Source organism: Vidua chalybeata, unplaced genomic scaffold (genome assembly GCF_026979565.1).
Source record: "Vidua chalybeata isolate OUT-0048 unplaced genomic scaffold, bVidCha1 merged haplotype W_reject_10, whole genome shotgun sequence".
NCBI lineage: Eukaryota > Metazoa > Chordata > Aves > Passeriformes > Viduidae > Vidua > Vidua chalybeata.
In genome coordinates this window covers 548,935-576,609 of record NW_026530345.1, presented here as the reverse complement: position 1 = coordinate 576,609, position 27,675 = coordinate 548,935, and the positions used below count along the sequence as shown (strand labels likewise).

Here is a 27,675-nt window from a genome sequence, read left to right as displayed (position 1 = left end):
CAGGGAACCCGACTCCCGGTCCCAGCGGGGCAGCGCTCACCCCTTCCGGCACTGCCGGGTTCCTACCTAGAGGCCGGGTCCTAACGGAAGCACTCGCGTCCTCGCTCCCTCCCTGTAACCCCTTCACGGGTCAAGTCCCTATCGGAGCCCTCACGCTCTCTCTTCCCTCCCCGCGCCTCCTGTGGGGCTCGGTCCTAGCGGGGCCTAGGACGTCCCTCCCTTCACCCCACGACCTTTTCCGGGGGAACCCTCTTGTTCGACCCCGAAGGGAGACGCCTCTTGCGCTTCACCGGGCCCTGTTCGGGCCTCCACCCGCTTCCCCCCGTTCCCGGCCGGCCCCCTCGCGGGAGTCCGAAACCGCGGTACTAGGGGGTCCCCAACGCTTCGGGGGTCCGAACTGCCGGCCCCCGTCTCACTCACACTCACACTCGCACGCCTCCCGTGTCCCGCCGCCGGAGGGGCTTACCGCTCCGACGCTCCGTGTTCTCGCCGTCTCCTCCCTTAAGGAGATCTCGTCGTCCGGGTGTGGCCAGCAAGTCCCCCGAAGTCCGGAGTGGATGGCCAGTCCTCTTCGTCCCTCGTGGGCGTGGCGAATCCCGGACGAGCCCCCAGTTGAAATAAATGGGCCTAGGAGACCTTGTGCTCCAACCAAACAGGCCTTTATTAAGAGATTTCAGCTTAAGGGGTAGGGGGCTCGGGGTTCGCGACGCCACCGCTGCTCCCTTGAGCCGGCGAACGGAGGAAGGGCCTCGATCCTGTCGGATACCGGCAGGGTCGGAAGTCTCCACCTTCTTCGGAACACGTCCGAGACTCGTCAATCGGCTCGCAGTCTTAGGAGGTGATCCTCTTTAGGCTTCTTCTAAGTTGCAGTGACCAGTCTGGAATGTTTTTATGCACTCTTCCTGCTACTAGGGACTGTCCCCGATCCATGGGCACTGGTAATTTGTAGTTCTGGGCTCGCTTTCTAGGGATAATCCAGATTTTAGTAATTCTGGAGGTATGATAATTAATATGCACTCTCCGCGAGGCATCTTGGGAACCCGGAAACCTTCTCGGGGAGCAGCGGCAGGAGTACCCGACGCGAGGGAGAGGGTTTACAAGGATCTGGGTTTCAGGATACAGAAAGATAATACAGGTAAGTCATAACTTCAACAACAACCCATCAGCTCTTAACATTATATAGAAAACAGATAAGTGTACAGTATTGAGAACAGCATTGCATAACCGCTTTAACAAACTCTATCCATGACACCTAGGGCCTGCGCCACAAGCCAGAGGTAGCTCTAACAGCGCTGTGTGACAAGGTGTTCCTGCGGGCACGAGGTGCCCTCGAAAGAGCCCGGCTGCTCCGCACCCAGGGATTTTTTAAAGTCTCTTGGGGGTGCTCGATTGGTGCGCTTTGGATCCTCTTGCCCACCGGTCCTTTTCTTGGTGGCTGATTGCTCTGTAAGATGGTGCAGTCCTGACCAATCATTTTGGAACACAGCAAACTTACTGGGTGGCTCATTTCCCAATCGTAGTTCCAGTTGCTGTCATCGCCCTATGATGTCACTTTTCTAGAAGATTCTTACCTTATTGCCACCCCCCTTTCTCTGTTTAGTAGCCATATACATACACTTCAACAACTGTACATTCCACTCAACAACTCATCCCATGAATTATATAACAACTCATTATATTCATTAACAATCCATAACAACTTATTGTAATAATTAACCATTAAGAACTCCACCTTTGAAAGTGAATTTATTTATAACATCCTGGGTGTCGCCCAAGGGAAGCCGTTTCTGTCTTGCATCACAGAACTGGCAGGTTTTTTGCAAAGACAGCCCTTTACAAAGGACTTGTTGCGTGCATTAACATCCGAGGGGCTGCTTCCAAAGACAGACAAAAAACCCATGAACAACCAGCAAACCAACCAAACCACATATTAAAAATGAGTACTTTATTTTTAGCTCTTGCTTTTCATGTTTTCCCAGCCAGCCTCCTTTTCCACTGCAGTATTTTTCTTTGCACAGATAAAAACCCTTGCCAGATGATGTGACTTAACAAGGAAAACACAACTCACACACAATGGATATATTAAAGCTAAACATGCAGACTCCCATTATCACAATCGTCATCATTTCTTTTCTGTTCATTTTTATGTCAGATTGTTTTCAGAAGGGTGAGAACACTATCTCACATGCCCTGGCTAGTTTGATGCCATAGCTACTTCTTACCTCTCCTTTTTTATGATCTGTCCTTCCTGTAGTTCCTCTGCCCATTTGTTGCTCTAGGAGCTCTGCCTCCTTCACCTGATTTTTATCTTTTTCTGGATTTGTGGGGATGTTTCTGTTGGTTTTCTTGTTTTCTTGGTGGTTGTTGTTTTTGCCTGTTCTATTTGGTCACGGTTTTACTTTTGCTTTTTGGGTTTTTTTTCATCAACTTAACAGCAGAAATCAGCTTGTGATTTGTATTGTCAAATTTTGATACACAGGTGTTGCACATAAAGGTTGTTTTTGTTTTTAAAGTCATCTCAGACACAGACCTGCAAGCCCCTGTGACTTTGAGAATGGAGTGCTCTCAGACAGCAAATTGTGCATGAATAGGAAACTTGTAGTTCCTATCTCCATTACACACGGCAAAATATCAAGGGCTTGGAATGGTACCAATTGTAGCCTTTCTTTTGCCTTCTTTTGCTGCCGTGCCATAAAACTGTGTCAGATTCATCAATGACCTCGGTTCTTCCAGGATGGGGCGTGCAGGGATGATCCCTCAGCTTGTGTGTGCACTTGGTGTGCACCAGGCCAGACACGTGACTGTCATCCACAGCCAGCCTCTGTCTGCAGAGAGAGCAGGGAGCTGCAGCTCTGAGGAACTCAGGGCTTAGGGAGCAAACAGACCAAATCCCTAATTTATATCAGTTACTTCACTCGAGTATATTCTGCTGATAGATTTTTATTTTCCTGCCCAGAGCTAGAAAAAAAGAACGCTGGCGGTTTGCTTTAGCTATGAAGTGAAGAGACTCCTCTCAACAGGTTCCAGCTCTGCTGCTTGTTGGAATTAAAAGCAAAGCAAAACTCTTCTGTAGGTCACATCAAACCAACATAAGTTTCATGAGTCTGTGAAAGACATAAGAGTGTAAAAATTATTCCATTTTATAGTTTGTTTTATAATTCAGCCATGGGGAAATTATGCCATAATTCACTATATCAAATAACTGGAAAAAGCACTGGAAAAGAAACCAAATAGTAAGAATACAGTAATTTAAACTTCTCAAAGGCTTTTGATAATGGAGCCCTGAAGCCCAGTCACGTGCAGTGCGGCCTCAGCGGTGCCTTTGAGCCCAGAACTGCCAAGGGTCAGGGCCGGGTTGAGCCTTCACCCAAACAGGCTCCAAGACTGAGTGGGAATCAATCCAGAACAGGGCTCACACAAAGAGCAAAGCCTCAAGGCCAAAGCCAAACCTTCATCAGGTTGGATTTGTTTGAACACTGAACTGGAGCAGATTTGCTTGTCCGGTAACATCACTGTCACCATGAAACTTTACATGAGCTACTGAATAAGCACTGTCCTGTCCTGAGCTGTGTGGCCCAAATACTGTTGAGAACTTGCTCTGCCTCTGCCCTGTGCCCCCGGGGCTGCTCTTGGCCTGGCAGCCTCAGTGGGAGCCAGCACTGGCTGCAGCCCCAGCGGGCCCCCCAGGACAAGGCCCAGCAATGAAGAGGCCAATGAAAGCACTGGGCAGCAGCAGAGCCCTCAGCAGAGTTCTTTGGACAACCACGGACTGGCCACAGCTCCAGTGCAGCATGACTACGAGTCAGGCTACCAATGCTATGAGCAGAGTTACAAGAAAGCTGTGGAGAAAAATCAACAACTGACCGTCTGCTCTGGTACAGCTTCCGAATGCCAAGATAGCAGCCGATCAGCACGAGGGGCACGGTGAACAGTGTCACCACCGTGCCTATCATGCAGGACCTGCGCACATCCTGGGGGCAGACAATTCTTGGGAGGCGCACTGGATCCGGGGGCAAATATTCTTGTTTCAGTGATAACGTCTGTGGGAGCAGTGGGGAGCGTGAGCCCGTGCTGTGCTGCGCTGCCGAGCTGGCAGCACGGTGGACACGGCCAGGATGTTCTCTGTTTCCCCCAGAGCTGGGGCCTGCAGGCCCCTTGCCGCCCCTTGGCACAGGCTGTGCCACCCAACAAAGCCCAGCAGGCCGGGAGGAGAGCCCGGGGCCAGCGCAGCTGCTTGGGCAGTCGCTGCTTCGAGGGACATGGGCCAAACCCATCCCTGAGCAGCCCCTGCCAGCCCTGGCCCTCCCTGCCCTGGGACAGCTCCCCCAGCCCCAGGGGACAGAGTCAGGCCCTGTCAGGACACACGGGAGCCTTGCTCTCCCTCTCTGCTCTTTCCCCACCATGGGCACCCCGTGCAGCCACTCCCAGGTTTCGGGACGTGTCTCCCACTGAGGGACCCCAGCAGGATTGCTCAGCCTGGCTGAGCCTGGCACAGCAATCACCTTCTGTGGCACTGTCTGGCATCTCCTCCCTTCGTGTATCGGGGGCTGGCACGGAGCCATTGCTTCCTTCAGGAAGTGCTGCCTTCAGCAAAGCCCTTTGGTCCATCTCTGGAGAAAGGAAAAGGGACAGCTGGATCAGGTGGAACCATTCCCCATTGGAGAGATGGCATCTTCAGCAAGTTCCACTTTTCAAAGACATGGATAAGGATCAGGAAAAGGCCACAGCTCTTGGGGCTGCCACAGGGCCCTCCCTTCTCCAAACAGGTGCCACTCCTGATCTACCCGGAGACCGGGAAATTGCAGGGGATTGCAGGCCCGTGGTGCAGTTTGGGCTCCCTGCCATCTGATGCCAAATGCCTTCCTGCAGAGGCTGGGGAGAAGCTGCAGCCAGGCCAGGCTGGGAAACAGCCCTGCAGGGCAGGAAAGCAGCAGCGGGGCAGCCAGGCTGCCATGGATCCCTTCCCACTGTGCCGGGCACGGCGTGTCCAGATGTGCAGGGAAAGCCCCTGGCTGCTGAGTCCCAGGGGAAGGCTGAGGGAAATGCACCCACCACGGCGTCTCTCCAGATCACTCAGCATCTGGTCCAGGTGTCTGGCAGCCTCCAGAGATTTCTTGTCTCCAGTGTCTGCGTTCTTCCATGGAGGAGGACCTTAACAGAAAGTTGTTCCATGTCCCCTCAGCAGGGCTCAGGCCCAGAGGCACAGCAATAACCTCCTGTGACTGTGCCTGGCATCGCCTCCCTTCCTGCAGCAGAGGCTGCCAATGGGCCACTGCTTGCTCTGGGAAACTCAGCCTTCAGCACAGCCTCTCCTTCCATCTCTGGGGGAAGGAGAAGGGACAGCTGGATCAGGTGGGGCTGTTTCCCAACAGGAAAGTGGCATCTTCAGGAGGCAATGCTTGTCCATGTCATGGATGAGATTCAGGCTAAAGACCAGGTTATTGGGGCTGCTCCAGGGCCCTCCCTCCTCCAAACAGCTGCCCCTCCAGATGTGCTCAGAGACCGGGAAATTGCAGAGGATCTCAGGGTGTGCATGGCCCGTGGTGCAGATCCTCCCAAGTATCTCCCTGAATCCCAGATTCCCCTGAAACAATAGCAAAGAGTGAGGCTTAAGATGCCTTTGATGAATTTGTTGACTCTTACCCCAGTTTTGTCTGTTTTAAAGGGAAGAAGATGAATCAAAAGAAAATCAGGGCCAAACCAAAAGGACAAGCAGCCAGGTGTCTTCCCAACACAGATCACAGGGAATGTGGGTCACCAGGGCTCTGGTGGGTGCTCCAATGGGGGATGAAGGTGGAGCAGTGCACGAAGCTCTTCCCACACTTGGGGCACTCGCAGGGCTTCCCTTACCGGTGCCTCTGTTGGTGTTGGGTCAAGTCAGAGCTCCTGGAGAAGCTCTTTGCACACTTGGGACACTCGTAGGGCCTCTCCCCAGTGTGGCTGTGTTGGTGGACGACGAGGTGGGAGCTGTAGCTGAAACCCTTCCCACACTCCCCAGACTTGTAGGGCCTTTCCCTGGTGTGGATCCTCAGGTGCTGGATCAGGTGGGAGCTCTGCCTGAAGCTCTTCCCATAATCCGGCAGCGGGGATGTCCTGCAGCCGGGGGCCGTGCTGGGCTGGGAGATGGAACAGGAGAGAGGGGGAAAGGGGCACTGACTTCCTCCTCACCTGCCTGGCTGTCTCGGGGCATCTTCCTCTTCCTCACAGCCTCCTCCTCCATGCAGCCAAGGCTTGGGAACGGGAAATCCTGCTTTGGGAAAAACAAGGGATAAGCACATTGACTTTGAAGGTCCCTCTGCCCAAGTCCATCTCTAGAAATCCCCGGCCACCTGGGCTCCATAAAAACCTCCCAAACACCAAGATTCAGCCCTGAAAAAGCCTCCCAGGAGTTCCCTGCCCCTGGTCCCTCACCTTTGCTGTTCAATGTTTCCCCTGTCCCAGCTGCTGGGGGTAACACTTCGACTGGGGCTCCCTGTCTACTCAATCTCCACCCTCCCGAGGAGTCCCAGGAATATGAAAAGCTCCCCCCTTTTCCATCACCCCATTTAGGGGTGGAGGGGTCTGGGGCTCCTGGGGCCCCAGTTGCCTCCAGCTAGATCAACCCAGTCAGTGCCAGTATGATGCCATTTGCTCCCACCGTGCTCCCAGTTGCTGCCACTCACCCCGAGTATGGGGGATGATGTGCAGGGTGTGTTCCCAGTCACTCTCAGACACTCCCAGTATAAGTCCAGTCACTCCCAGTATGACCTCAGTAGGATCCCAGTGGAGCCCAGTCCCTCCCAGTGCTGCCACTCCTGGCATCCCCCAGCCCTCTGTGCGTTCCCCCCTCCCGGCTGTCCCGAGAGGAGCCCCAAGGGCTGGCAGTGCCCAGGCTGGGTCCCCAGCAAGGCCCAGTTGGGATGTGCAGCCCCCAGTTTTCCCAGTTTGCCTCTCCTTTTGCCCGGGCCGGGTTCCCCCCTGGAACAGCGGGTGGGAGCAGCCGAGAGCCCCGCGCTGCCCATCCCGACCTGGCCCGGCTCCATCCCCGCTCCTGCCGCGGGCTGCGAGGGCTGCGGGAACGGGACACCGAGGGTGTCGCTGCTCCTGGGGGAGGAGGAGGAGGGAGGGAAGGGCAGGGATGGAGGCGGAGAAGGAGGTGGGCTTATAGAGGATGGAAAGGGGGGATGGAAATAGGAGAAGGAGGTGGGGTAATGGACAAGGAGGAGGGGGGATCGAAGAGGAGGGGTGGAAGGGGATGGATGGAAGATGAGAAGGAGGTGGGGTTGGGGGGGGGGGATGGAAGAGGAGGGGCAGCAGGAAGAGGAAGAGGAGGGACAAAGGCGGATCAAGGACAGCAGAAGGATTCACGCGGTCGAGCCCTCCCTGAATTCGCAGCCCCCACCTGTGGGATCATCGCTCCCCATCCCGCAGGTGAGCGGGGATGGGGAGCTCGGGCCAGATATCCTGGGGGGTCTCTGGGTTGGGTTTTTTGGGAGAATGTTTGGAGACTGAAGAACTGCAAAGCTGAGCGGAAAAGGCCCCTTGGGGGGACATTGGGGGGTGCCGGTGGCGGCTGCCGGCAGAGGCAGCCTGGAGGAGCAGAGCCCTGTGTCCCCCAGGAGCCCAAAGTGGGGAGCCCAGAGAGGGGGGAGCGCCGCCATGGGCGGGACCCTCAAGAGCCTGGAGAGGGGCAGGGGGGACTCCTTGGAGCCGCTGCAGCCCAAAGCAGAGAAGAAGGGGAGAAGGGAGCCCAAAAAGCCCCGGCAGCCCTAAATGGGGAGAGCCAAGAGGGGGGAGCTTTTGGGATTGCTGGGACTCCCAGCAGCCTAGGGAGGGCGGGCACCGAGGAGAAGGGGGACCCCCAATCCAAGCGTGACCCCCAGCAGCTGGGACAGGGGGGAAGCCCGAACAGCAATGGGGAGGGGCAGGGACGGGGAGCTCCTGGGAGGCTTTTTCAGGGCTGAATCTTGGTGTTTGGGAGGTTTTTATGGAGCCCAGGTGGCTGGGGACTTCTAGAGATGGACTCGGGCAGAGGGACCTTCAAACTCAAAATGCTCATCCCTTGTTTTCCCCAAACCAGGCTTTCCCATTCCTAGCACATGGCAGGCTGCGAAGAAGAGGAAGACCCTCTCCTTGTCCTTCCTCCCCCAGAGCAGGAGCTGAGGATGGAGAGCGGGGAGGACAAATCCCCGCAGCAGAACCTCGTGGAAGAGGCCGTTTTGAGCGGCTCCATGGTGCAGGAACCCAACGGGGAGGAAAAGCCCTGGAGATGCCGCACGAGGAGGGGCTGCAAACGCAGATCACAGGGATCTGAGGAGGAAAGACCCAGCCTGGGCCGGGGAGGCGGCCGGAGATGGAACCAGAGCTCGGAGCTGGTGGTCCATGAGCAGCTCCAGGATGGGGAGAAGCCCCACAAGTGCTCAGAGTGTGGGAAGAGCTTCAGGTGGAGCTCCCAGCTGATCGTGCACCAGAGGACCCACACTGGGGAGAGGCCCTACGAGTGTGGGGAGTGTGGGAAGAGCTTCAGCCACAGCTGCAACCTGCTCGTGCACCAGATGATCCACACTGGGGAACGGCCCTACGAGTGTTCTGAGTGTGGGAAGGGGTTTAAGACCAGCTCCGATCTCCTCCTGCACTACCGGAGTCACACAGAGGAGAGGCCCTTCTGCTGCCCCGACTGTGGGAAGGGATTCAAGTACAACCAAAACCTCATGAGGCACCAGAGGACCCACACTGGGGAGAGGCCCTACGAGTGTGGGGAGTGTGGGAAGAGCTTCAGCCAGAGATCCAACCTGGTCAGCCACCAGAAGATCCACACTGGGGAGAGGCCCTACGAGTGTTCCAAGTGTGGGAAGAGGTTTAAGACCAGCTCCGATCTCCTCAAGCACTATCTGGTTCACACGGAGGAGAGGCCCTTCTGCTGCCCCGACTGTGGGAAGGGATTCAGGAGGAACTCCCACCTCATCAGCCACCGGCGCATCCACACTGGGGAGAGGCCCTACGAGTGTCCCCAGTGTGGGAAGAGCTTCTCAGACCGCTCTACCTTGACCCAACACCAACGGAGGCACCGGTAAGGGAAGCCCTGCGAGTGCCCCAAGTGCAGGAAGAGCTTCGTGTGCTGCTCCAGCTCCATCCCCCACTGCAGGACCCACGCTGGGCACAGCCCTGGTGACCCACATTCCCTGTGATCTATGCTGGGGACAATATTCTGGAGGATAGATGTGGGTTCTGGAGGTATACTGGAAGATAGATGTGGGTTCTGGGGGTATTTTGGGCAGTGCACTCCATCTCTTTGCCCTCCAAAAGCCAAGAGGGTCACCTCAAAACAACTCAATCCCACTGAAAACAACTGAATTTTAATTCATATAGGCTCAATCCCACCTCAAAATGGCTAGTTCCCACCTAAAAAACTCAATCCCACGCCAAACTCACTTGTTTCCACAGCCGCCAGGTTGAGATGGGGTTGGAAGGAGATTGGGAGAAGTGGGATGCCAATTTGGAGCGGTGGGATGGGGATTGTGTGGAGCTGGGTGGCTGGGATGTTTTTGATAATGAATAAAACTTTCAGACTTACTGATTTCTGTCCCGTTCATTTTCAGTCCGTTGCAGTTCTGTTTGCAGAGTGCCACCTTCTCAGCTGATTGTGTTTATGTCCTCCTTTCTCTCCTGCCTCTCTTTGCCTGCTCTCTTTCTCTCTGTGTCTCCCTTGAGCCAGGGCAGCTGCCACCAAAGACCCTGCCCTGATTTAATTCCCAGTGCAGGAGCTGCAACAACCATGGGTGAAGTTAGGAAGGCTGGCAGTGAAATGTCACTGTAGGATCTTGCTGCACTTGGCTTTTGGCCCCTTCTTAAGAGCTTTGCCTTCAAGGGCAGGAACATGTTTCCCTACTGGGAACTGGAATTCCAGACCCTTGGAGTGTGTGCCGTGCAGGACCATAGAGACTGGGATCATGCGGACTGGGATCCTATGGACTGGGAGTGCACAGACTGGGACCATGTGGATCAGGACCATCCAGACTGGGATCATACAAACTGGGATCATTTGGACCGGGATGACTGCACTGAACGTTGTGAACGGAGGCGGTCCCACGCTGCTCAGGGCTCCCTCCCAGTCCCTCCCAGTCCCTCCCAGTCCCAGTGCTGCTCTGGGGTGCAGCCAAAGCTCCCCAGAGTGAACTCGGAGGTCCCAGAGCAATCCAGGTACAGATCCCAGCACCGGTCTTGGAGCAATCCTGGTCCCGATGCCGACCTCGGTCTCAGTCTCGGTCCCAGAGCACCCCCAGTACGGGTCTCAGTGCACCCACTCGATGCCATGTTCTCTAGCCCAGGTGTTGGCAATGCCGCTCTTGAAATGAGTCCCCTTGTCTGACTCAGTCCTCTCAGGGGTGCCATGCCTCCCCAGGACTTGCTTTTCCAGGCCCAGGATGGTGTTGGGGCAGTGCTGTGAGGCACAGGGGAGGTCTCCAAGCATCCCGTGGTGGCTTCTACCATGGTGAGCACGTAGCGCTTGCCTTGGCGTGTCTGGGGCAGTGTGACGTGGTCAATCTGCCAGGCCTCCCCATACTTGTACTTGGACCCCCGCCCACCATAGCACAGGGGCTTCACCCGCTTGGCCTCCTTGATCACAGCACACGTCTCACAGTCATGGATAACCTGAGAAATACTGTCCATGCTTAGATCCACCCCTCGGTCTCGTGCTCACTTATAGGTGGCATCTCTGCCCTGATGACCTGAGGCATCATGAGCCCACTGAGCCAGGAACAACTGCCCCTTGTGATGCCAATCCAAGTCTATCTTTGACACCTCTGTCTTTGCAGCCTGATCTACCTGCTTGTTGTTTCGGTGCTCCTCATTAGCCCGACTCTTGCGGACATTGGCATCTACATGGCAGACTTCCACACGTACCTTCTCCACCCGAGAGGCAATGTCTTTCCACTCGTCAGCATTCCAGATTGGTTTTCCTCTAAGCTGCCAGTTGGCCTTTTCCACCTTTCCAGGCAGCCCCACAGAGCATTGGCTGCCATCCATGAATTGGTATAAAGGCAGAGCTTTGGTCACTTCTCTCTCTCAGCAATGCCAGGGCCAGCTGAACGGCCTTGAGTTCAGCAAGTTGACTTGATCCACCTTCTCCTCAGTAGCTTGTGCAGCCTGTCGTGTGGGGCTCCATACGGCTGCTTTCCACTTCTGGTTCATCCCTACGATGCGACTGGAACCGTCCGTGAAAAGAGCGTAGCGTGTTTCCTCTGCTGGTAGATGGTTGTATGGTGGAGTTTCTTCAGTCCATGCCAATTGTTCCTGCTCCTCTTCATCAGCAAGACCAAACTTTTTACCTTCTGGCCAGTTTGTATTTCCAAAATCCTAGTTCTGGTTCCAAATACGGGTGTGCTGTGTGATGAGGGCAATCCACTTGCTCTGTGTGGTGTCGGTGGCGTGGCAGGATGTGGGAACCTCTCCTTGAAACATCCACCCCAGCACCGGCAGTCGGGGTGCCAGGAGGAGTTGTGCTTCTGTGCCAATCACCCCCAAGGCAACTTGAACTCCTTCATAGGCAGCCAAGATTCCCTTCTCTGTGGGAGTGTACTTGGCTTCAGACCCTCTGTAGCTTTGGATCCAGAATCCCAGTGGTCGGCCTCGAGTCTCCCCAGGCACCTTCTGCCAAAGGCTCCAGGACAAGCCATTGTTCCTGGCTGCAGAGTAGAGCACATTCCTCACCTCTGGTCCCGTCCTGACTGGGCCAAGGGCAACTGCATGAGCGATCTCCTGCTTGATCTGGGCAAAGGCTTGTTGCTGCTCAGGGCCCCAGTGGAAATCGATCTTTTTGTGGGCGACCAGGTAGAGAGGGCTCAAAATCTGGTTTTACTCAGGAATGTGCATTCTCCAAAACCGGGCTTCCAGCAGAATCTGGACGATCCTCTCTCCTTTCTCAAATACTTCCATTGCTGAGTTCCCCCACACAATGATGCCATCGATGTACTGCAGGTGTTCTGGAGCTTCACCCTTTGCCAGTGCAGCCTGGATCAGTCCATGGCAGCTGGTGGGGCTGTGCTTCCACCCCTGGGGCAGTCGGTTCCAGACAGTCTGATAGTCCAGGCAAGGTGTTCAACTGCTTCATGTCCTCTGCCTCTCCAGCAGCTATGCCAAAAGCCCACCTGAGTCCCTTTGGGTCTTTGTAGTAGCCATTCCGGAGGAAGTCGATGCCCGGAATACACGGGGCCTCTGGGCCGGTCACAATGGGATGTTTCTGCCACTCCTTCCCAGTCAGGCTCACCTCGGCTCCCAACAGGGTCAATTGCTGTGATCGATTCCCCCGTCAGCCCGGCAATGGAAACAGGTTCTGCCCCCACATGTCCCCATGGTATCAGGGCACACTGCGCACCAGTATCAGCTAAGGTTTCATATTTCTGTGGCTCTGATGTGCCAGGCCATCGGATCCACGCTGACCAGAGATCTGGTTTTCCCGTGCCTCTCCCTGGCTCGAGGCAGGGCCCCTCTAGCCCTGGTTCCCATTTCTTCCCTGGGCATACATACTAGAGGCTCCTTCAAGGGGATCTGACAGATCATACCCGGCAGCTCGGTCACGGGAGGCTGAGGCCACCTTCACCTTAGTGGAATTCTCTCAGTTAGTGTTTCCCTGCTTGCATAGACACAGCCATGCTGCCAGGACAGAAGTGAGTTGATGAACTTTGGACCTGATTAGCATAAAAGACTTGATAATCAGAATGCCTTGGCAAGAAGAAACAGAGCTTTCAAGACTGCAAGAAGACTGAATCAAGAAGATTGAATCAACTTCTATGAGCAAGACATATTGCAAAATGGATAAGTTTGATTATGTGAAGATTAACCCAATCATTGTCAAAAAACATTACTAGTCTTCCAAGAATTGTGTATAAGCATGTGTAGCCCATGTGAAAAACACATTCACTCTCCTGGGAAAATGTAAAAAGTTTAATAAAGGACAATGGGAGACAAGGACCACAGAGCAAATGTTATTTATGGGTGGGTGCATCATGGCACTCAGCCAAGAGCACCCTGTTACCTTCGGGGATCTCCCTTAAATACCTTTTCCCCCTCACATCAGCCTGTTGCCTATTCACAGCCCATTATGCATATCCATAACCTAGTTTACATTTTCCAGGAACTATTTTACATGGCCCCTCCTTGGGTCCCCCTTTTCAGAACATGCGTGTTTCCTGGCTGGGGTTTGGCTCCTTCTCTTTATCACTTCCAGTTCGGGCCTTGGTCCACACTGCCTTCAGACGGTGAGTGCTGATCGTTGGCAGATCTGTAGCAGGTGTCCTCATCCTGTGTTCATTGGATGTTATCCCATCCAAGCAGGCATTTTAACACAAGCACACTTCTATCAGCTATTGCACTACTATGTCTAAGCTTAATTAACAACAAAATTAGAAACTATATCTTTGGAACAAAGTTACTTTAACATTACACATATAAAATTCATTTTAATATTTGCAAAAGCCAATATTATAATATGTATTGATAACACTCCTCTCCTGCAAGGCTTCCTCAACCTGGGCAAGAGACTGAGACTTGATCCAACTGTGGCCTTCCAGGACCTGAGGGCAACCTACAAGAAAGCTGGACAGGGGCTTTGTAGGAGGGCAGGCAAGGACAGGACAAGGGAGAATGGATCCAAATGGAAAGAGAGTCGGTTTAGGAGAGGGATTCAGAAAAAAGACTCTCCTGGAACAGGTTGCCCAGAGAAGGTGTGGCTGTCCCGTCCCTGACAGTGCTCAAGGCCAGGCTGCACGGAGCTCTAGACAAGCCGGGCTAGTGCAAGGGGTGCCCAGCCACAGCAGGGGGGTTGCAGCCGTGTGATTTTTCAGATCCCTTCCAAGCCAAACCATGCCACGATTCCATGATTCTGGGATACTTCCCCTCCTCATCCTCTGGCAGAAAAACAAAATTGGCCCCAAGTTCCACATTGCAGACCATGTCCTTTGGCAGCCTGCAACTGTCTCAACAGAGGATGGAAAGAGATGACATTACTGAGAGAATTTCCCTATTCTACTTGAAAATTAAATGCTGCACTCCTGTCCAAAAACTTCTGTCAGAAATTGTCAGAAGAGGCAATTCTTCCCCATGAAATGCTACACCTCAGCCAAAGAAGAAAGAAGCCACAAGCCAAGACTCTTCTTTATTGCTACATTGTTTGATTTGGTTACTTCTCTAATAGGAATTCCTTTGGGGTTTTATTTGTTTGTTTCTTTCTTTCGTTCCGCGGGGCGCGCGGCGGCTCCTCCGTTGGGTTCGCGGAGGCAACGGAGGAACGTTCGCGAGCTGCGGCGGTTCCGCAGCAGCAGCAGCAGCAGCAGCAGCAGCAGCAGCAGCAGCAGCAGCAGCGCTTCTCTCGACCGGTTTTCCGCTCGACTTTCCACTCGCTCCCCATCCCCTTCTCCCTCTCACACTCACTCCACTCCCGTCCCATCCCGTCTGTGTCCCGCCTCTCCCAGGCCGGCTGATGCTGGAGTACAGCCCACCACAGTGGATCCTCTTTGGCTGCTACCATGGCCAGCCAGCCACCATCTGGTCCCTGGGCATCCTGCTCTATCACCTGGTCTGCGGGCACCTTCCTTTCCACACAAACGAGGACATCGTCCGGGGCCAGCTCTTCTTCCCGCCCCGGGTGTCTCAAGGTGGGGCTGCACCTTCAGGGCTCGGGAGGAGGAACGGGGCTGGGAGGGGGCAGCTGGCACATCAGCGTCCTGCTCTGGCAGCTAGTGAGGCGGTTGATCTCCTGGGCTTAGCTGGAGGAGGTGGCACGTGTGCCTCTATGCTGCTCTCCTCCGGAAGGGAGGATCCATGGGAAGCTTTTGGCTGCAGCTCTGAGCACTCCTAGTGTGGCCTGGGCACTGTGGAATGTGGGAGAGCATGGACAGGAGCCTTGTCCCGCTGAGCGGCGGTTTCTGGTTTCTCTCTGCAGAGTGCCAGCACCTCATCAGGTGGTGTTTATCCATGGACCCCACAGACAGGCCATCACTGGAAGACCTTTTTGAGCATTCTTGGCTGCAGGAGCCCTGCCTGGCCCAGGAGACAGCAGAGATCCATCCCTGTGCTCAGTAGGATCCAGGAGCCCAGCAAGTACCAGCTGCACGCGTCTGGTGGCACTCCAAGAAAACCCCGGAGCGTTTCCCTGCGGCCGCAGCACGGAGGAGAGAGCGCAGCCGAGGAGATGCTTCCGCTGGTCCCCGGCGAGTTGTGGAGGGAGCGGCTCAGTGCTCCCCGTGCCACTGGAGAAGTGGTGGCAGTGCGGTGAAGGTGCCACGGACTGGAACAGGGGAAACATTCCCCTGCAGCTCAATGGCATCGGGATGTCCCCGCAAGCCGAGGCACAGCTGGCGTGTTCTTCTGGAGCACCACGTGGAGCTAGGAACACCATCCTGGAGCTGGCCGCTGGCGGGGCAAAGCCGACCGGCTTTGGCTGCGGCCCCTTCCTGGAGGACACGCTCTGCGCCCCGATGAAATCAAGATGAGTCCCCAGCCGGCGCAGGGGCGGGGGGATGCTCGTGCTTCCAGGCATGGCAGGGCTCGGCCTGGCCACGCGCCGCAGGTTCCCCGCTCGGCGGCGCTGGGGAATATTAATTTTTTCCCATGGCTGCCGAGCTGCTTTTTGGTGGGACAGGGGACGGATGTTGTGGAAGGGGAGCCGGCTCCTGGCCTTGCTGACAGCTTCTGCCAGCCAGCCTGGCACGGGCTGGGGCGGGGGCAGCCAGCCTGACAAAACATCCATCCATGTGGATGGGGGCAGCAGAGGGGGACGGGTTCCGAAGCCGTGCCCCAGCTGGTCTGCTTTGCAGGCCCTCGAGGAAGGGGTGCGTTTACGGGTGGGAAAGGTGGGGTTTTTCCCCACCCATGGACAGGTTTCATTCTCGCATGGAGTGGTCAGACCCTCCTCAGGCCCGTGAAACGGTGACAGGCTGTGTAGGTTTTTCTTGTTTCCAGGTCTTGTTTTGAATTGACTTTCATGCAATTGTTCTTTGTTTTTCCCAGGAAGATTACACCTGGTGCCCGGACTGCATGGGGAAGCGCCTGCACCGTCCGTGGAGCACATCCAGTGCCAGCGCTACCCCAGGGGCCACGGCCTGCAGGGACATCCCCTTCAAGAAGGACGAGGACCTCGTGTGGGATCGGCTCCTCTCCTGGCAGCAGGTCTGCAGAGGTGGGTACCCGGCTCCACAGCTGGGCTGGCAGAAGGGCTTCGGGCAGAGGGCAGCGGGCACACGGGCATCCCGCCCTTGCAGCTGCTGAGGAGGCTGCTGTGCTGTGCTGAAGCGGAGGAGGTGGAACGTGGCCTGCCACGCTGCCCTTCTCTCGAAACAGAGAATGGCTCGGGAGGTTTGGGCTCTGAGCACAGCCAGCAGCCTGGCCCGGGCACAGGCCATGGCAGGACAGGGCACAGGAGCCTTCTGTGACTGACCGTGGCTCTCTGGTTTCTCTCCGCAGGCTGCCAGCACCTCATGCCATGGAAACGGCTCCGCTCGGCCTGCCAGGCTGGGAGGGCTGGAGGGCGGCGGGTGTTCATTTGCTGTCAGAAAGAAATCGTTCTATTTTTTTGTCATCGTCATGATCAGAGCATTTCTTTCATCCTTTTCCAAGCTTTTGGCCTCCCTTCCTCCAGGGTAATCTTTTTGTGTCCTTCCTCAGCCACTTGATGGCATTTGGCAGGGGGGGTTAAGCAATGTGAAAAGTTCAACAACAGCTCCTGTTGCCAACTGCAGCAGCCCCTTCAAGAGCCCTGAGCTTCCAGCGAGGTCCACGTGTGCCTTGCAAAAGGGAGTGGTTTGCAGCGATGGGGTTGTCGCCCTGCTGCAAAAGCTGGGAGGAAATCACAAGTGGCAAAATGCCAATTTGGCTCAACCCCTGCCCAGGTTCTGCATCTTTCCCCTGTGCTCGGTGACAGGCAGGCAGGGCTGGACTCCAGCAAGGTTCAAGTTCTTGGTGCTCCCTGGCATCGAGGGGATCAAGTAAACTCTTGTATGCAGTGGCTGCAATAGGGCTACTGAAGGGAAAAAGGAGATGTCGTGAGGTGGGGAATCCTTCTTGTCTCCTTTGTCTCCCCAGGAGCCCCTGGGAAAGGGAAATGCCCACACGGGTTTATCTGACTCCTTCCCAGCCAGCCTTTCCCTCAGTCCCGGCTCTCATTTGCTCCGCAGGCTTCAGCAGCTCACTCAGCTCAGAGGAGCTCTCAGAGGAGAAAACGCTGCCTGGCGTGGGGCTGGCTGATCCCTGTCTCATCTTGATTCCATTTCCCCGCTCCCTCCCCCATCCAAGAGAGCGAAGGATCCCCCACAACCTGTCACGATCCACTCTTGCGGGGTGTTTGTGATGGTTTGTTAACCGATCCCAAAAGTGCAAAACTGCAAATGGCAAGGGACCATCACTTGAATCACAACAAATGCATCTTTATTTAGGTACCAACAGCAAATGCGATAGAAGGGACAGAAAAGGGAAATAGAGAGAAAAGAGAGGAAGGGGAATAGAGCTACCGCCGTCGAGACGAGATCCTCGATGGTCCAGCCATCATTCACTATCTCAAATAACTGGAAAAAGCACTGGAAAAGAATTTGTTTTTTTAAAATTAAGTTTAAAAAAAAGGAAAGGAATTCCATAAAGAAAACCAAAGAGTAAGAATACAGTAATTTAAACTTCTCAAAGCCCTTTGCTAATGGAGCCCTGAAGCCCAGTCACGTGCAGTGCGGCCTCAGCGGTGCCTTTGAGCCCAGAACTGCCAAGGGTCAGGGCCGGGATGAGCCTTCACCCAAAACAGGCTCCAAGACTGAGTGGGAATCAATCCAGAACAGGGCTCACACAAAGAGCAAAGCCTCAAGGCCAAAGCCAAACCTTCATCAGGTTGGATTTTGTGAACACTGAACTGCAGCAGATTTGCTTGTCTGGTAACATCACTGTCACCATGAAACTTTACATGAGCTACTAAATAAGCACTGTCCTGTCCTGAGCTGTGTGGCCCAAATACTGTTGAGAACTTGCTCTGCCTGTGCCCTGTGCCCCCGGGGCTGCTCTTGCAGCCTCAGTGGGAGCCAGCACTGGCTGCAGCCCCAGCGGGCCCCCCAGGACAAGGCCCAGCAATGAAGAGGCCAATGAAAGCACTGGGCAGCAGCAGAGCCCTCAGCAGAGTTCTTTGGACAACCACGGACTGGCCACAGCTCCAGTGCAGCATGACTACGAGTCAGGCTACCAATGCTATGAGCAGAGTTACAAGAAAGCTGTGGAGAAAAATCAACAACTGACCGTCTGCTCTGGTACAGCTTCCGAATGCCAAGATAGCAGCCGATCAGCACGAGGGGCACGGTGAACAGTGTCACCACCGTGCCTATCATGCAGGACCTGCGCACATCCTGGGGGCAGACAATTCTTGGGAGGCGCACTGGATCCGGGGCAAATATTCCTGTTTCAGTGATAACGTCTGTGGGAGCAGTGGGGAGCGTGAGCCCGTGCTGTGCTGCACTGCCGAGCTGGCAGCACGGTGGATACGGCCAGGACGTTCTCTGTTTCCCCCAGAGCTGGGGCCTGCAGGCCCCTTGCCGCCCCTTGGCACAGGCTGTGCCACCCAACAAAGCCCAGCAGGCCGGGAGGAGAGCCCGGGGCCAGCGCAGCTGCTTGGGCAGTCGCTGCTTCGAGGGACACGGGCCAAACCCATCCCTGAGCAGCCCCTGCCAGCCCTGGCCCTCCCTGCCCTGGGACAGCTCCCCCAGCCCCAGGGGACAGAGTCAGGCCCTGTCAGGACACACGGGAGCCTTGCTCTCCCTCTCTGCCCTTTCCCCACCATGGGCACCCCGTGCAGCCACTCCCAGGTTTCGGGACATGTCTCCCACGGAGGGACCCCAGCAGGATTGCTCAGCCTGGCTGAGCCTGGCACAGCAATCACCTTCTGTGGCACTGTCTGGCATCTCCTCCCTTCGTGTATCGGGGGCTGGCACGGAGCCACGGCTTCCTTCAGGAAGTGCTGCCTTCAGCAAAGCCCTTTGGTCCATCTCTGGAGAAAGGAAAAGGGACAGCTGGATCAGGTGGAACCATTCCCCATTGGAGAGATGGCATCTTCAGCAAGTTCTACTTTTCAAAGACATGGATAAGGATCAGGAAAAGGCCACGGCTCTTGGGGCTGCCACAGGGCCCTCCCTTCTCCAAACAGGTGCCACTCCTGATCTACCCGGAGACCGGGAAATTGCAGGGGATTGCAGGCTCGTGGTGCAGTTTGGGCTCCCTGCCAGCTGATGCCAAATGCCTTCCTGCAGAGGCTGGGGAGAAGCTGCAGCCAGGCCAGGCTGGAAAACAGCCCTGCAGGGCAGGAAAGCAGCAGCGGGGCAGCCAGGCTGCCATGGATCCCTTCCCTCTGTGGTGGGCACGGCGTGTCCAGATGTGCAAGGAAAGCCCCCGGCTGCTGAGTCCCAGGGGAAGGCTGAGGGAAATGCACCCACCACGGCGTCTCTCCAGATCACTCAGCATCTGGTCCAGGTGTTTCGATGCCTCCAGGGACTTCATGTGTTTAGTAGATCTGTTCCTCCCTCTTGGCGGACCTTAAGAGAATGCATGTCCATTTCCCCTGGAATGGATCCCACAAAAGCAGGGCTCAGCCTGTGGGGTCAGCAGGGACACACAACTCACCCCTGCGATGGGAGCCGGGCTTGTGCACAGCAACCAGGAAAGGAGCCTGAAAAGTCCTCCCTGCAGACACACCTGTAACTCAACAGGCACAGGAGCTTCTGTCACCTGCTTCCTGCCAGGTTGTCAGTGATTATTCACTGAGGGCAAGTTGAGAAGTTACCTGCAGAATCTCCCAAGGGTTCCAAACCATCTTCCATCCCAGCTGCTGGAGAAGCCTTGCTAGCATGCTCATCTAGAAGGGATCAGAGATCAGAACCATTTCCTGGTCTGCTGGGATCCCCCTGTGCCTTGGGGAACTGGGCACTGCAAGGGGGTCGGGTAAGGCTGTGGGGGCCAAATTTCCATGGCCATGGCCAAAGCTGCCCAGGGCCTGGGGAGCTCTGGGCTGGCTCCTGGCCACTCTCCACACTCTTTGCAGGCCCTGTGCAACATCCCTGGAGGGCAGGTACTGCCACACAGCAGAGATGGCAGCTCAAGCCTCAGCAATTACCTCCTGTGACTGTGCCTGGCATCGCCTCACTTCCTGCAGCAGGGGCTGCCAATGGGCCACTGCTTCCTCCAGGAAATGCTGCCTTCAGCACAGCCTTTCGCTTCATCTCTGGAGACAGGAAGAGGCACAGCTGCATTAGATGGAGCCGTTCCCCTTCTGGGAGATGGCATCTTCAAGAGGCAATACTGGACAAACTCATGGTTCAGGAAATCATCAAAACTGTTGGGATTGGCCAGGCCACTCCCTTCTACAAACAGGTGCCATTCCTGATCTACCCGGAGACCGGGAAATTGCAGGCATCTCGGGCCCATGGTGCAGTTTGGGCTCCCTGCCAGCTGATGCCAAATGCCTTCCTGCAGAGGCTGGGGAGAAGCTGCAGCCAGGCCAGGCTGGGAAACAGCCCTGCAGGGCAGGAAAGCAGCAGCGGGGCAGCCAGGCTGCCATGGATCCCTTCCCTCTGTGCTGGGCACGGCGTGTCCAGATGTGCAGGGAAAGCCCCCGGCTGCTGAGTCCCAGGGGAAGGCTGAGGGAAATGCACCCACCACGGCGTCTCTCCAGATCACTCAGCATCTGGTCCAGGTGTCTGGCTGCCTCCAGGGATTTCTTTTCTCCAGTGTCTGAGTTCTTCCATGGAGAAGGACCTTAACATAAAGATGTTCCATGTCCCCTTCAGGCCAGAGTGGCAGTGAGTGCCCCTGGGTGATTGGTGCCCTCCAAAGCACTCCCTCAGCTCTGCCTTCCACTCAGGAGCAGGGCCAGGGGGACCACGTGCCTGCGGTGGCCCCACACTGGCATGGAAGGAGCCCCTTGCAGGGCCATACTCGGGGGAGAAAGGATTCCCTGGAGCTGCCAGCAGCTCTAAACCCAGCCCCAGGCAGGGCCAGGGCTTGGCAGCAGCAGCAGGAGCAGCTCAGGCACCCCGGGGCCGGCAAAGGAGCTACAAAAGGCACAGCCCCGGGGCACAGCCCTGGGCCCGGCCCCTTCCCTCTCTGCTCTTCTTCCTGGCTGCACAGAGCACACGGAAGCGCACACTGGAATTGCACACGGAAGGAAGATGGACAGCTAAATGCTCCTTCCTGCCACTGACAGCCATTCTGTGGGATCCCTCAGGGATCCAGAATGGAGCCGGGCAAGTTTTCCAGAATCTTTCAACCTTGTGATGCTGCTAAGGGAAATGGCTCATGAGGCACTGATTATTCTCTCAGGAAAGGCACACAGAAAACTTGCCTCCAGCATTCTCCAAGAGATTCTCTCCAAGAGAATTCTCCAAGCTGTCATCCAATAGGGCATCTGGAGAAGCCATGTCGCCATCCCAAGCTAGAAGGAATGAGAGATCAGAACCATTTCCTGGTCTGCTGGGATCCCCCTGTGCCTTTGGGAACTGGACACTGCAAGGGGGTCGGGTAAGGCTGTGGGGGCCAAATTTCCATGGCCATGGCCAAAGCTGCCCAGGGCCTGGGGAGCTCTGGGCTGGCTCCTGGCCACTCTCCACACTCTTTGCAGGCCCTGTGCAACATCCCTGGAGGGCAGGTACTGCCACACAGCAGAGATGGCAGCTCAAGCCTCAGCAATTACCTCCTGTGACTGTGCCTGGCATCGCCTCACTTCCTGCAGCAGGGGCTGCCAATGGGCCACTGCTTCCTCCAGGAAATGCTGCCTTCAGCACAGCCTTTCGCTTCATCTCTGGAGACAGGAAGAGGCACAGCTGCATTAGATGGAGCCGTTCCCCTTCTGGGAGATGGCATCTTCAAGAGGCAATACTGGACAAACTCATGGTTCAGGAAATCATCAAAACTTTTGGGATTGGCCAGGCCACTCCCTTCTACAAACAGGTGCCATTCCTGATCTACCCGGAGACCAGGAAATTGCAGGCATCTCGGGCCCATGGTGCAGTTTGGGCTCCCTGCCAGCTGATGCCAAATGCCTTCCTGCAGAGGCTGGGGAGAAGCTGCAGCCAGGCCAGGCTGGGAAACAGCCCTGCAGGGCAGGAAAGCAGCAGCGGGGCAGCCAGGCTGCCATGGATCCCTTCCCTCTGTGCTGGGCACGGCGTGTCCAGATGTGCAGGGAAAGCCCCCGGCTGCTGAGTCCCAGGGGAAGGCTGAGGGAAATGCACCCACCACGGCGTCTCTCCAGATCACTCAGCATCTGGTCCAGGTGTCTGGCTGCCTCCAGGGATTTCTTTTCTCCAGTGTCTGAGTTCTTCCATGGAGAAGGACCTTAACATAAAGATGTTCCATGTCCCCCTCAGGCCAGAGTGGCAGTGAGTGCCCCTGGGTGATTGGTGCCCTCCAAAGCACTCCCTCAGCTCTGCCTTCCACTCAGGAGCAGGGCCAGGGGGACCACGTGCCTGCGGTGGCCCCACACTGGCATGGAAGGAGCCCCTTGCAGGGCCATACTCGGGGGAGAAAGGATTCCCTGGAGCTGCCAGCAGCTCTAAACCCAGCCCCAGGCAGGGCCAGGGCTTGGCAGCAGCAGCAGGAGCAGCTCAGGCACCCCGGGGCCGGCAAAGGAGCTGCAAAAGGCACAGCCCCGGGGCACAGCCCTGGGCCCGGCCCCTTCCCTCTCTGCTCTTCTTCCTGGCTGCACAGAGCACACGGAAGCGCACACTGGAATTGCACACGGAAGGAAGATGGACAGCTAAATGCTCCTTCCTGCCACTGACAGCCATTCTGTGGGATCCCTCAGGGATCCAGAATGGAGCCGGGCAAGTTTTCCAGAATCTTTCAACCTTGTGATGCTGCTAAGGGAAATGGCTCATGAGGCACTGATTATTCTCTCAGGAAAGGCACACAGAACACTTGCCTCCAGCATTCTCCAAGAGAATTTCTCCAAGAGAATTCTCCAAGCTGTCATCCAATAGGGCATCTGGATGAGCCATGTCGCCATCCCAAGCTAGAAGGGATCAGAGATCAGAACCATTTCCTTGTCTGCTGGGATCCCCCTGTGCCTTTGGGAACTGGGCACTGCAAGGGGGTCGGGTAAGGCTGTGGGGGCCAAATTTCCATGGCCATGGCCAAAGCTGCCCAGGGCCTGGGGAGCTCTGGGCTGGCTCCTGGCCACTCTCCACACTCTTTGCAGGCCCTGTGCAACATCCCTGGAGGGCAGGTACTGCCACACAGCAGAGATGGCAGCTCAAGCCTCAGCAATTACCTCCTGTGACTGTGCCTGGCATCGCCTCACTTCCTGCAGCAAGGGCTGCCAATGGGCCACTGCTTCCTCCAGGAAATGCTGCCTTCAGCACAGCCTTTCGCTTCATCTCTGGAGACAGGAAGAGGCACAGCTGCATTAGATGGAGCCGTTCCCCTTCTGGGAGATGGCATCTTCAAGAGGCAATACTGGACAAACTCATGGTTCAGGAAATCATCAAAACTGTTGGGATTGGCCAGGCCACTCCCTTCTACAAACAGGTGCCATTCCTGATCTACCCGGAGACCGGGAAATTGCAGGCATCTCGGGCCCATGGTGCAGTTTGGGCTCCGTGCCAGCTGATGCCAAATGCCTTCCTGCAGAGGCTGGGGAGAAGCTGCAGCCAGGCCAGGCTGGGAAACAGCCCTGCAGGGCAGGAAAGCAGCAGCGGGGCAGCCAGGCTGCCATGGATCCCTTCCCTCTGTGCTGGGCACGGCGTGTCCAGATGTGCAGGGAAAGCCCCCGGCTGCTGAGTCCCAGGGGAAGGCTGAGGGAAATGCACCCACCACGGCGTCTCTCCAGATCACTCAGCATCTGGTCCAGATGTCTGGCTGCCTCCAGGGATTTCTTGTCTCCAGTGTCTGAGTTCTTCCATGGAGAAGGACCTTAACATAAAGATGTTCCATGTCCCCTTCAGGCCAGAGTGGCAGTGAGTGCCCCTGGGTGATTGGTGCCCTCCAAAGCACTCCCTCAGCTCTGCCTTCCACTCAGGAGCAGGGCCAGGGGGACCACGTGCCTGCGGTGGCCCCACACTGGCATGGAAGGAGCCCCTTGCAGGGCCATACTCGGGGGAGAAAGGATTCCCTGGAGCTGCCAGCAGCTCTAAACCCAGCCCCAGGCAGGGCCAGGGCTTGGCAGCAGCAGCAGGAGCAGCTCAGGCACCCCGGGGCCGCAAAGGAGCTGCAAAAGGCACAGCCCCGGGGCACAGCCCTGGGCCCGGCCCCTTCCCTCTCTGCTCTTCTTCCTGGCTGCACAGAGCACACGGAAGCGCACACTGGAATTGCACACGGAAGGAAGATGGACAGCTAAATGCTCCTTCCTGCCACTGACAGCCATTCTGTGGGATCCCTCAGGGATCCAGAATGGAGCCGGGCAAGTTTTCCAGAATCTTTCAACCCTGTGATGCTGCTAAGGGAAATGGCTCATGAGGCACTGATTATTCTCTCAGGAAATGCACACAGAAAACTTGCCTCCAGCATTCTCCAAGAGAATCTCTCCAAGAGAATTCTCCAAGCTGTCATCCAATAGGGCATCCGGATAAGCCATGTCACCATCCCAAGCTAGAAGGGATCAGAGATCAGAACCATTTCCTGGTCTGCTGGGATCCCCCTGTGCCTTTGGGAACTGGGCACTGCAAGGGGGTCGGGTAAGGCTGTGGGGGCCAAATTTCCATGGCCATGGCCAAAGCTGCCCAGGGCCTGGGGAGCTCTGGGCTGGCTCCTGGCCACTCTCCACACTCTTTGCAGGCCCTGTGCAACATCCCTGGAGGGCAGGTACTGCCACACAGCAGAGATGGCAGCTCAAGCCTCAGCAATTACCTCCTGTGACTGTGCCTGGCATCGCCTCACTTCCTGCAGCAAGGGCTGCCAATGGGCCACTGCTTCCTCCAGGAAATGCTGCCTTCAGCACAGCCTTTCGCTTCATCTCTGGAGACAGGAAGAGGCACAGCTGCATTAGATGGAGCCGTTCCCCTTCTGGGAGATGGCATCTTCAAGAGGCAATACTGGACAAACTCATGGTTCAGGAAATCATCAAAACTGTTGGGATTGGCCAGGCCACTCCCTTCTACAAACAGGTGCCATTCCTGATCTACCCGGAGACCGGGAAATTGCAGGCATCTCGGGCCCATGGTGCAGTTTGGGCTCCCTGCCAGCTGATGCCAAATGCCTTCCTGCAGAGGCTGGGGAGAAGCTGCAGCCAGGCCAGGCTGGGAAACAGCCCTGCAGGGCAGGAAAGCAGCAGCGGGGCAGCCAGGCTGCCATGGATCCCTTCCCTCTGTGCTGGGCACGGCGTGTCCAGATGTGCAGGGAAAGCCCCCGGCTGCTGAGTCCCAGGGGAAGGCTGAGGGAAATGCACCCACCACGGCGTCTCTCCAGATCACTTAGCATCTGGTCCAGATGTTTGGCTGCCTCCAGGGATTTCTTGTCTCCGGTGTCTGCGTTCTTCCATGGAGAAGGACCTTAACATAAAGATGTTCCATGTCCCCTTCAGGCCAGAGTGGCAGTGAGTGCCCCTGGGTGATTGGTGCCCTCCAAAGCACTCCCTCAGCTCTGCCTTCCACTCAGGAGCAGGGCCAGGGGGACCACGTGCCTGCGGTGGCCCCACACTGGCATGGAAGGAGCCCCTTGCAGGGCCGTCCTCGGGGGAGAAAGGATTCCCTGGAGCTGCCAGCAGCTCTAAACCCAGCCCCAGGCAGGGCCAGGGCTTGGCAGCAGCAGCAGGAGCAGCTCAGGCATCCCGGGGCCCGCAAAGGAGTTGCAAAAGGCACAGCCCCGGGGCACAGCCCTGGGCCCGGCCCCTTCCCTCTCTGCTCTTCTTCCTGGCTGCACAGAGCACACGGAAGCGCACACTGAAATTGCACACGGAAGGAAGATGGACAGCTAAATGCTCCTTCCTGCCACTGACAGCCATTCTGTGGGATCCCTCGGGGATCCAGAATGGAGCCGGGCAAGTTTTCCAGAATCTTTCAACCCTGTGATGCTGCTAAGGGAAATGGCTCATGAGGCACTGATTATTCTCTCAGGAAATGCACACAGAAAACTTGCCTCCAGCATTCTCCAAGAGAATCTCTCCAAGAGAATTCTCCAAGCTGTCATCCAATTGGGCATCCGGATAAGCCATGTCGCCATCCCAAGCTAGAAGGGATCAGAGATCAGAACCATTTCCTGGTCTGTTGGGATCCCCCTGTGCCTTTGGGAACTGGGCACTGCAAGGGGGTTGGGTACAGCTGTGGGGCCAGATGAGAATGGCCATGGCCAAAGCTGCCCAGGGCCTGGGGAGCTCTGGGCTGGCTCCTGGCCACTCTCCACACTCTTTCCAGGCCCTGTGCAACATCCCTGGGAGGGTGGCTGGAGCAGCCCAGGGCCCATGGGGGTGTTCTCCCTCCCACAGAGGAAACCCTCCCTAAAGCCCAGGGGAAAAACCATCCCCCAGCACCTCCCAGGGAGCAGGGAGCGCTGTCCCGGGAAAGGGGAGCCAGGCTGCCGGCTCACCTGCTCCCCGCGCTTGCAGCGGAGCAGCCTGGGCAGCCCTGGCAGGCAGGGCCACGGCCAGGAGGAGCGGGAGGAAGAGGCACAGAGCAAGGGCCATGGTGCCTTGCCCTCTGCCAGTCCCCAGCTCTTGCTGCCACCACTGTCCTGACACCGCTGTCCCAATGTCAGCACCACTGCTGCCACCGCCGCTGCTGCCGCAACAGTTGTGCTCAAGGACTGACTGCTGGCTCCTTGTGGTGCTGTGCAACCACGGGGCTCTGGCACCTCTGTGACCTCAGAGCCTGCTGTGACCTCAGCCTGCTGTGACCCCAGAGCCTGCTGTGACCTCATGGCCTGAGCTGTACCCCCAGAGCGTCCCCGCATCTGCACAAATGGACTGCCCTGAACTGTAAATGTTTTGCTTGATCCAAGGTCATTCCTCAGAAACACCTTTCTTTTGCCTGCTGACATTGACTGGGGTCCAGCCAACAAAAGAACATTAGCTGCAGGCCACCCATACAGCTTTTCCTATGAATGAGCGCAAAGCCTTTATTTTTGCAAACAGAGGGATGTTGGGGGCATTTTTGCCCCATCAGGCCGAGGCACAAGTCTCTGCATCCTCCCAGGGAACAGAGCCAGCCCCCTTGAGAGCCAGAAGGCGCGGCCTCACTTGTAGCCCCGGTGCCTCCTGTGGCCCAGGGCACGGCCCTGGCTGGAAATGTCTTGGGCTGCAGCACAGGGCCAGGGCGGAGCTCAGCAGCCTCATCAGAGCCCAGGGCCGCGGCCCTTCCCTGCCGGGGCCCTGGCTTGGCCCGGCCCGGCCCGGCCCGGCCTGAGCAGCCCGGCCTGGCCCCAGGGGATGGGCTCCGCCCGGCCGCTGTGCCCACAGCCTTTTGGGCCCCAGGCTTTGCAAGAGGCTTTCTCCCAGCCTTGCAAAACCTTGGCCAAGTGTCCCTTTGCTGTGCTGTGAAGAGTAAAAAACCCCCTGACATTTACCCTGGTGCACAGCTCATGAGGGATCCCTGCACAGCTTAGGAGAGGCCAGAAATACTCCTGTGTGCCTCATGAGGGATCCCTGCACAGCTCAGCAGAGAGCCCAAAACATCCCTGTGTGCCTCATGAGGGATCCCTGCACAGCTCAGCAGAGAGCCCAAAACATCCCTGTGTGCCTCATGAGGGATCCCTGCA

General features: G+C 56.6%; 1 protein-coding gene, 1 long non-coding RNA gene and 2 pseudogenes across 10 annotated transcripts; 3 read left to right on the top strand and 1 right to left on the bottom strand.

The window, feature by feature from the left end:
* The window catches only part of LOC128783030 (zinc finger protein 850-like), a 281,788-nt pseudogene that overhangs the window by 64,322 nt on the left and 189,791 nt on the right, over positions 1-27,675 (top strand).
* On the top strand, positions 7,307-9,504 carry LOC128783052 (zinc finger protein 239-like; annotated as a pseudogene).
* Positions 14,487-16,555, top strand: LOC128783084 (uncharacterized). 3 transcript variants are annotated; one of them, XR_008428980.1, is made up of 3 exons: positions 14,487-14,633; positions 14,921-16,146; positions 16,441-16,555. It is a non-coding gene; the product is annotated as an uncharacterized LOC128783084 (long non-coding RNA). The 3 variants fall into 3 exon arrangements; XR_008428979.1 differs by having other exon boundaries at positions 14,921-16,156; XR_008428978.1 differs by having other exon boundaries at positions 14,921-16,555.
* LOC128783032 (uncharacterized) lies at positions 17,379-26,945 on the bottom strand. Of its 7 annotated transcripts, XM_053933608.1 has the most exons (19): positions 26,509-26,937; positions 26,062-26,151; positions 25,377-25,475; positions 24,835-24,942; positions 24,487-24,576; positions 23,803-23,901; positions 23,261-23,368; positions 22,913-23,002; positions 22,228-22,326; positions 21,686-21,793; positions 21,338-21,427; positions 20,653-20,751; positions 20,111-20,218; positions 19,781-19,852; positions 19,621-19,692; positions 19,434-19,532; positions 18,884-18,991; positions 18,247-18,421; positions 17,379-17,549 (listed from the first exon to the last, which is right to left on the bottom strand). In XM_053933608.1, exons 1-19 carry the CDS (start codon positions 26,603-26,605, stop codon positions 17,525-17,527), a joined length of 1,836 nt encoding a protein of 611 aa, XP_053789583.1. In that variant the 5' UTR covers positions 26,606-26,937; the 3' UTR covers positions 17,379-17,524. The 7 variants fall into 7 exon arrangements, with proteins under 7 accessions (XP_053789583.1, XP_053789586.1, XP_053789584.1 ...); XM_053933611.1 differs by lacking the exon at positions 18,247-18,421 and having other exon boundaries at positions 26,509-26,944; XM_053933607.1 differs by lacking the exon at positions 17,379-17,549 and having other exon boundaries at positions 17,573-18,421; positions 26,509-26,939.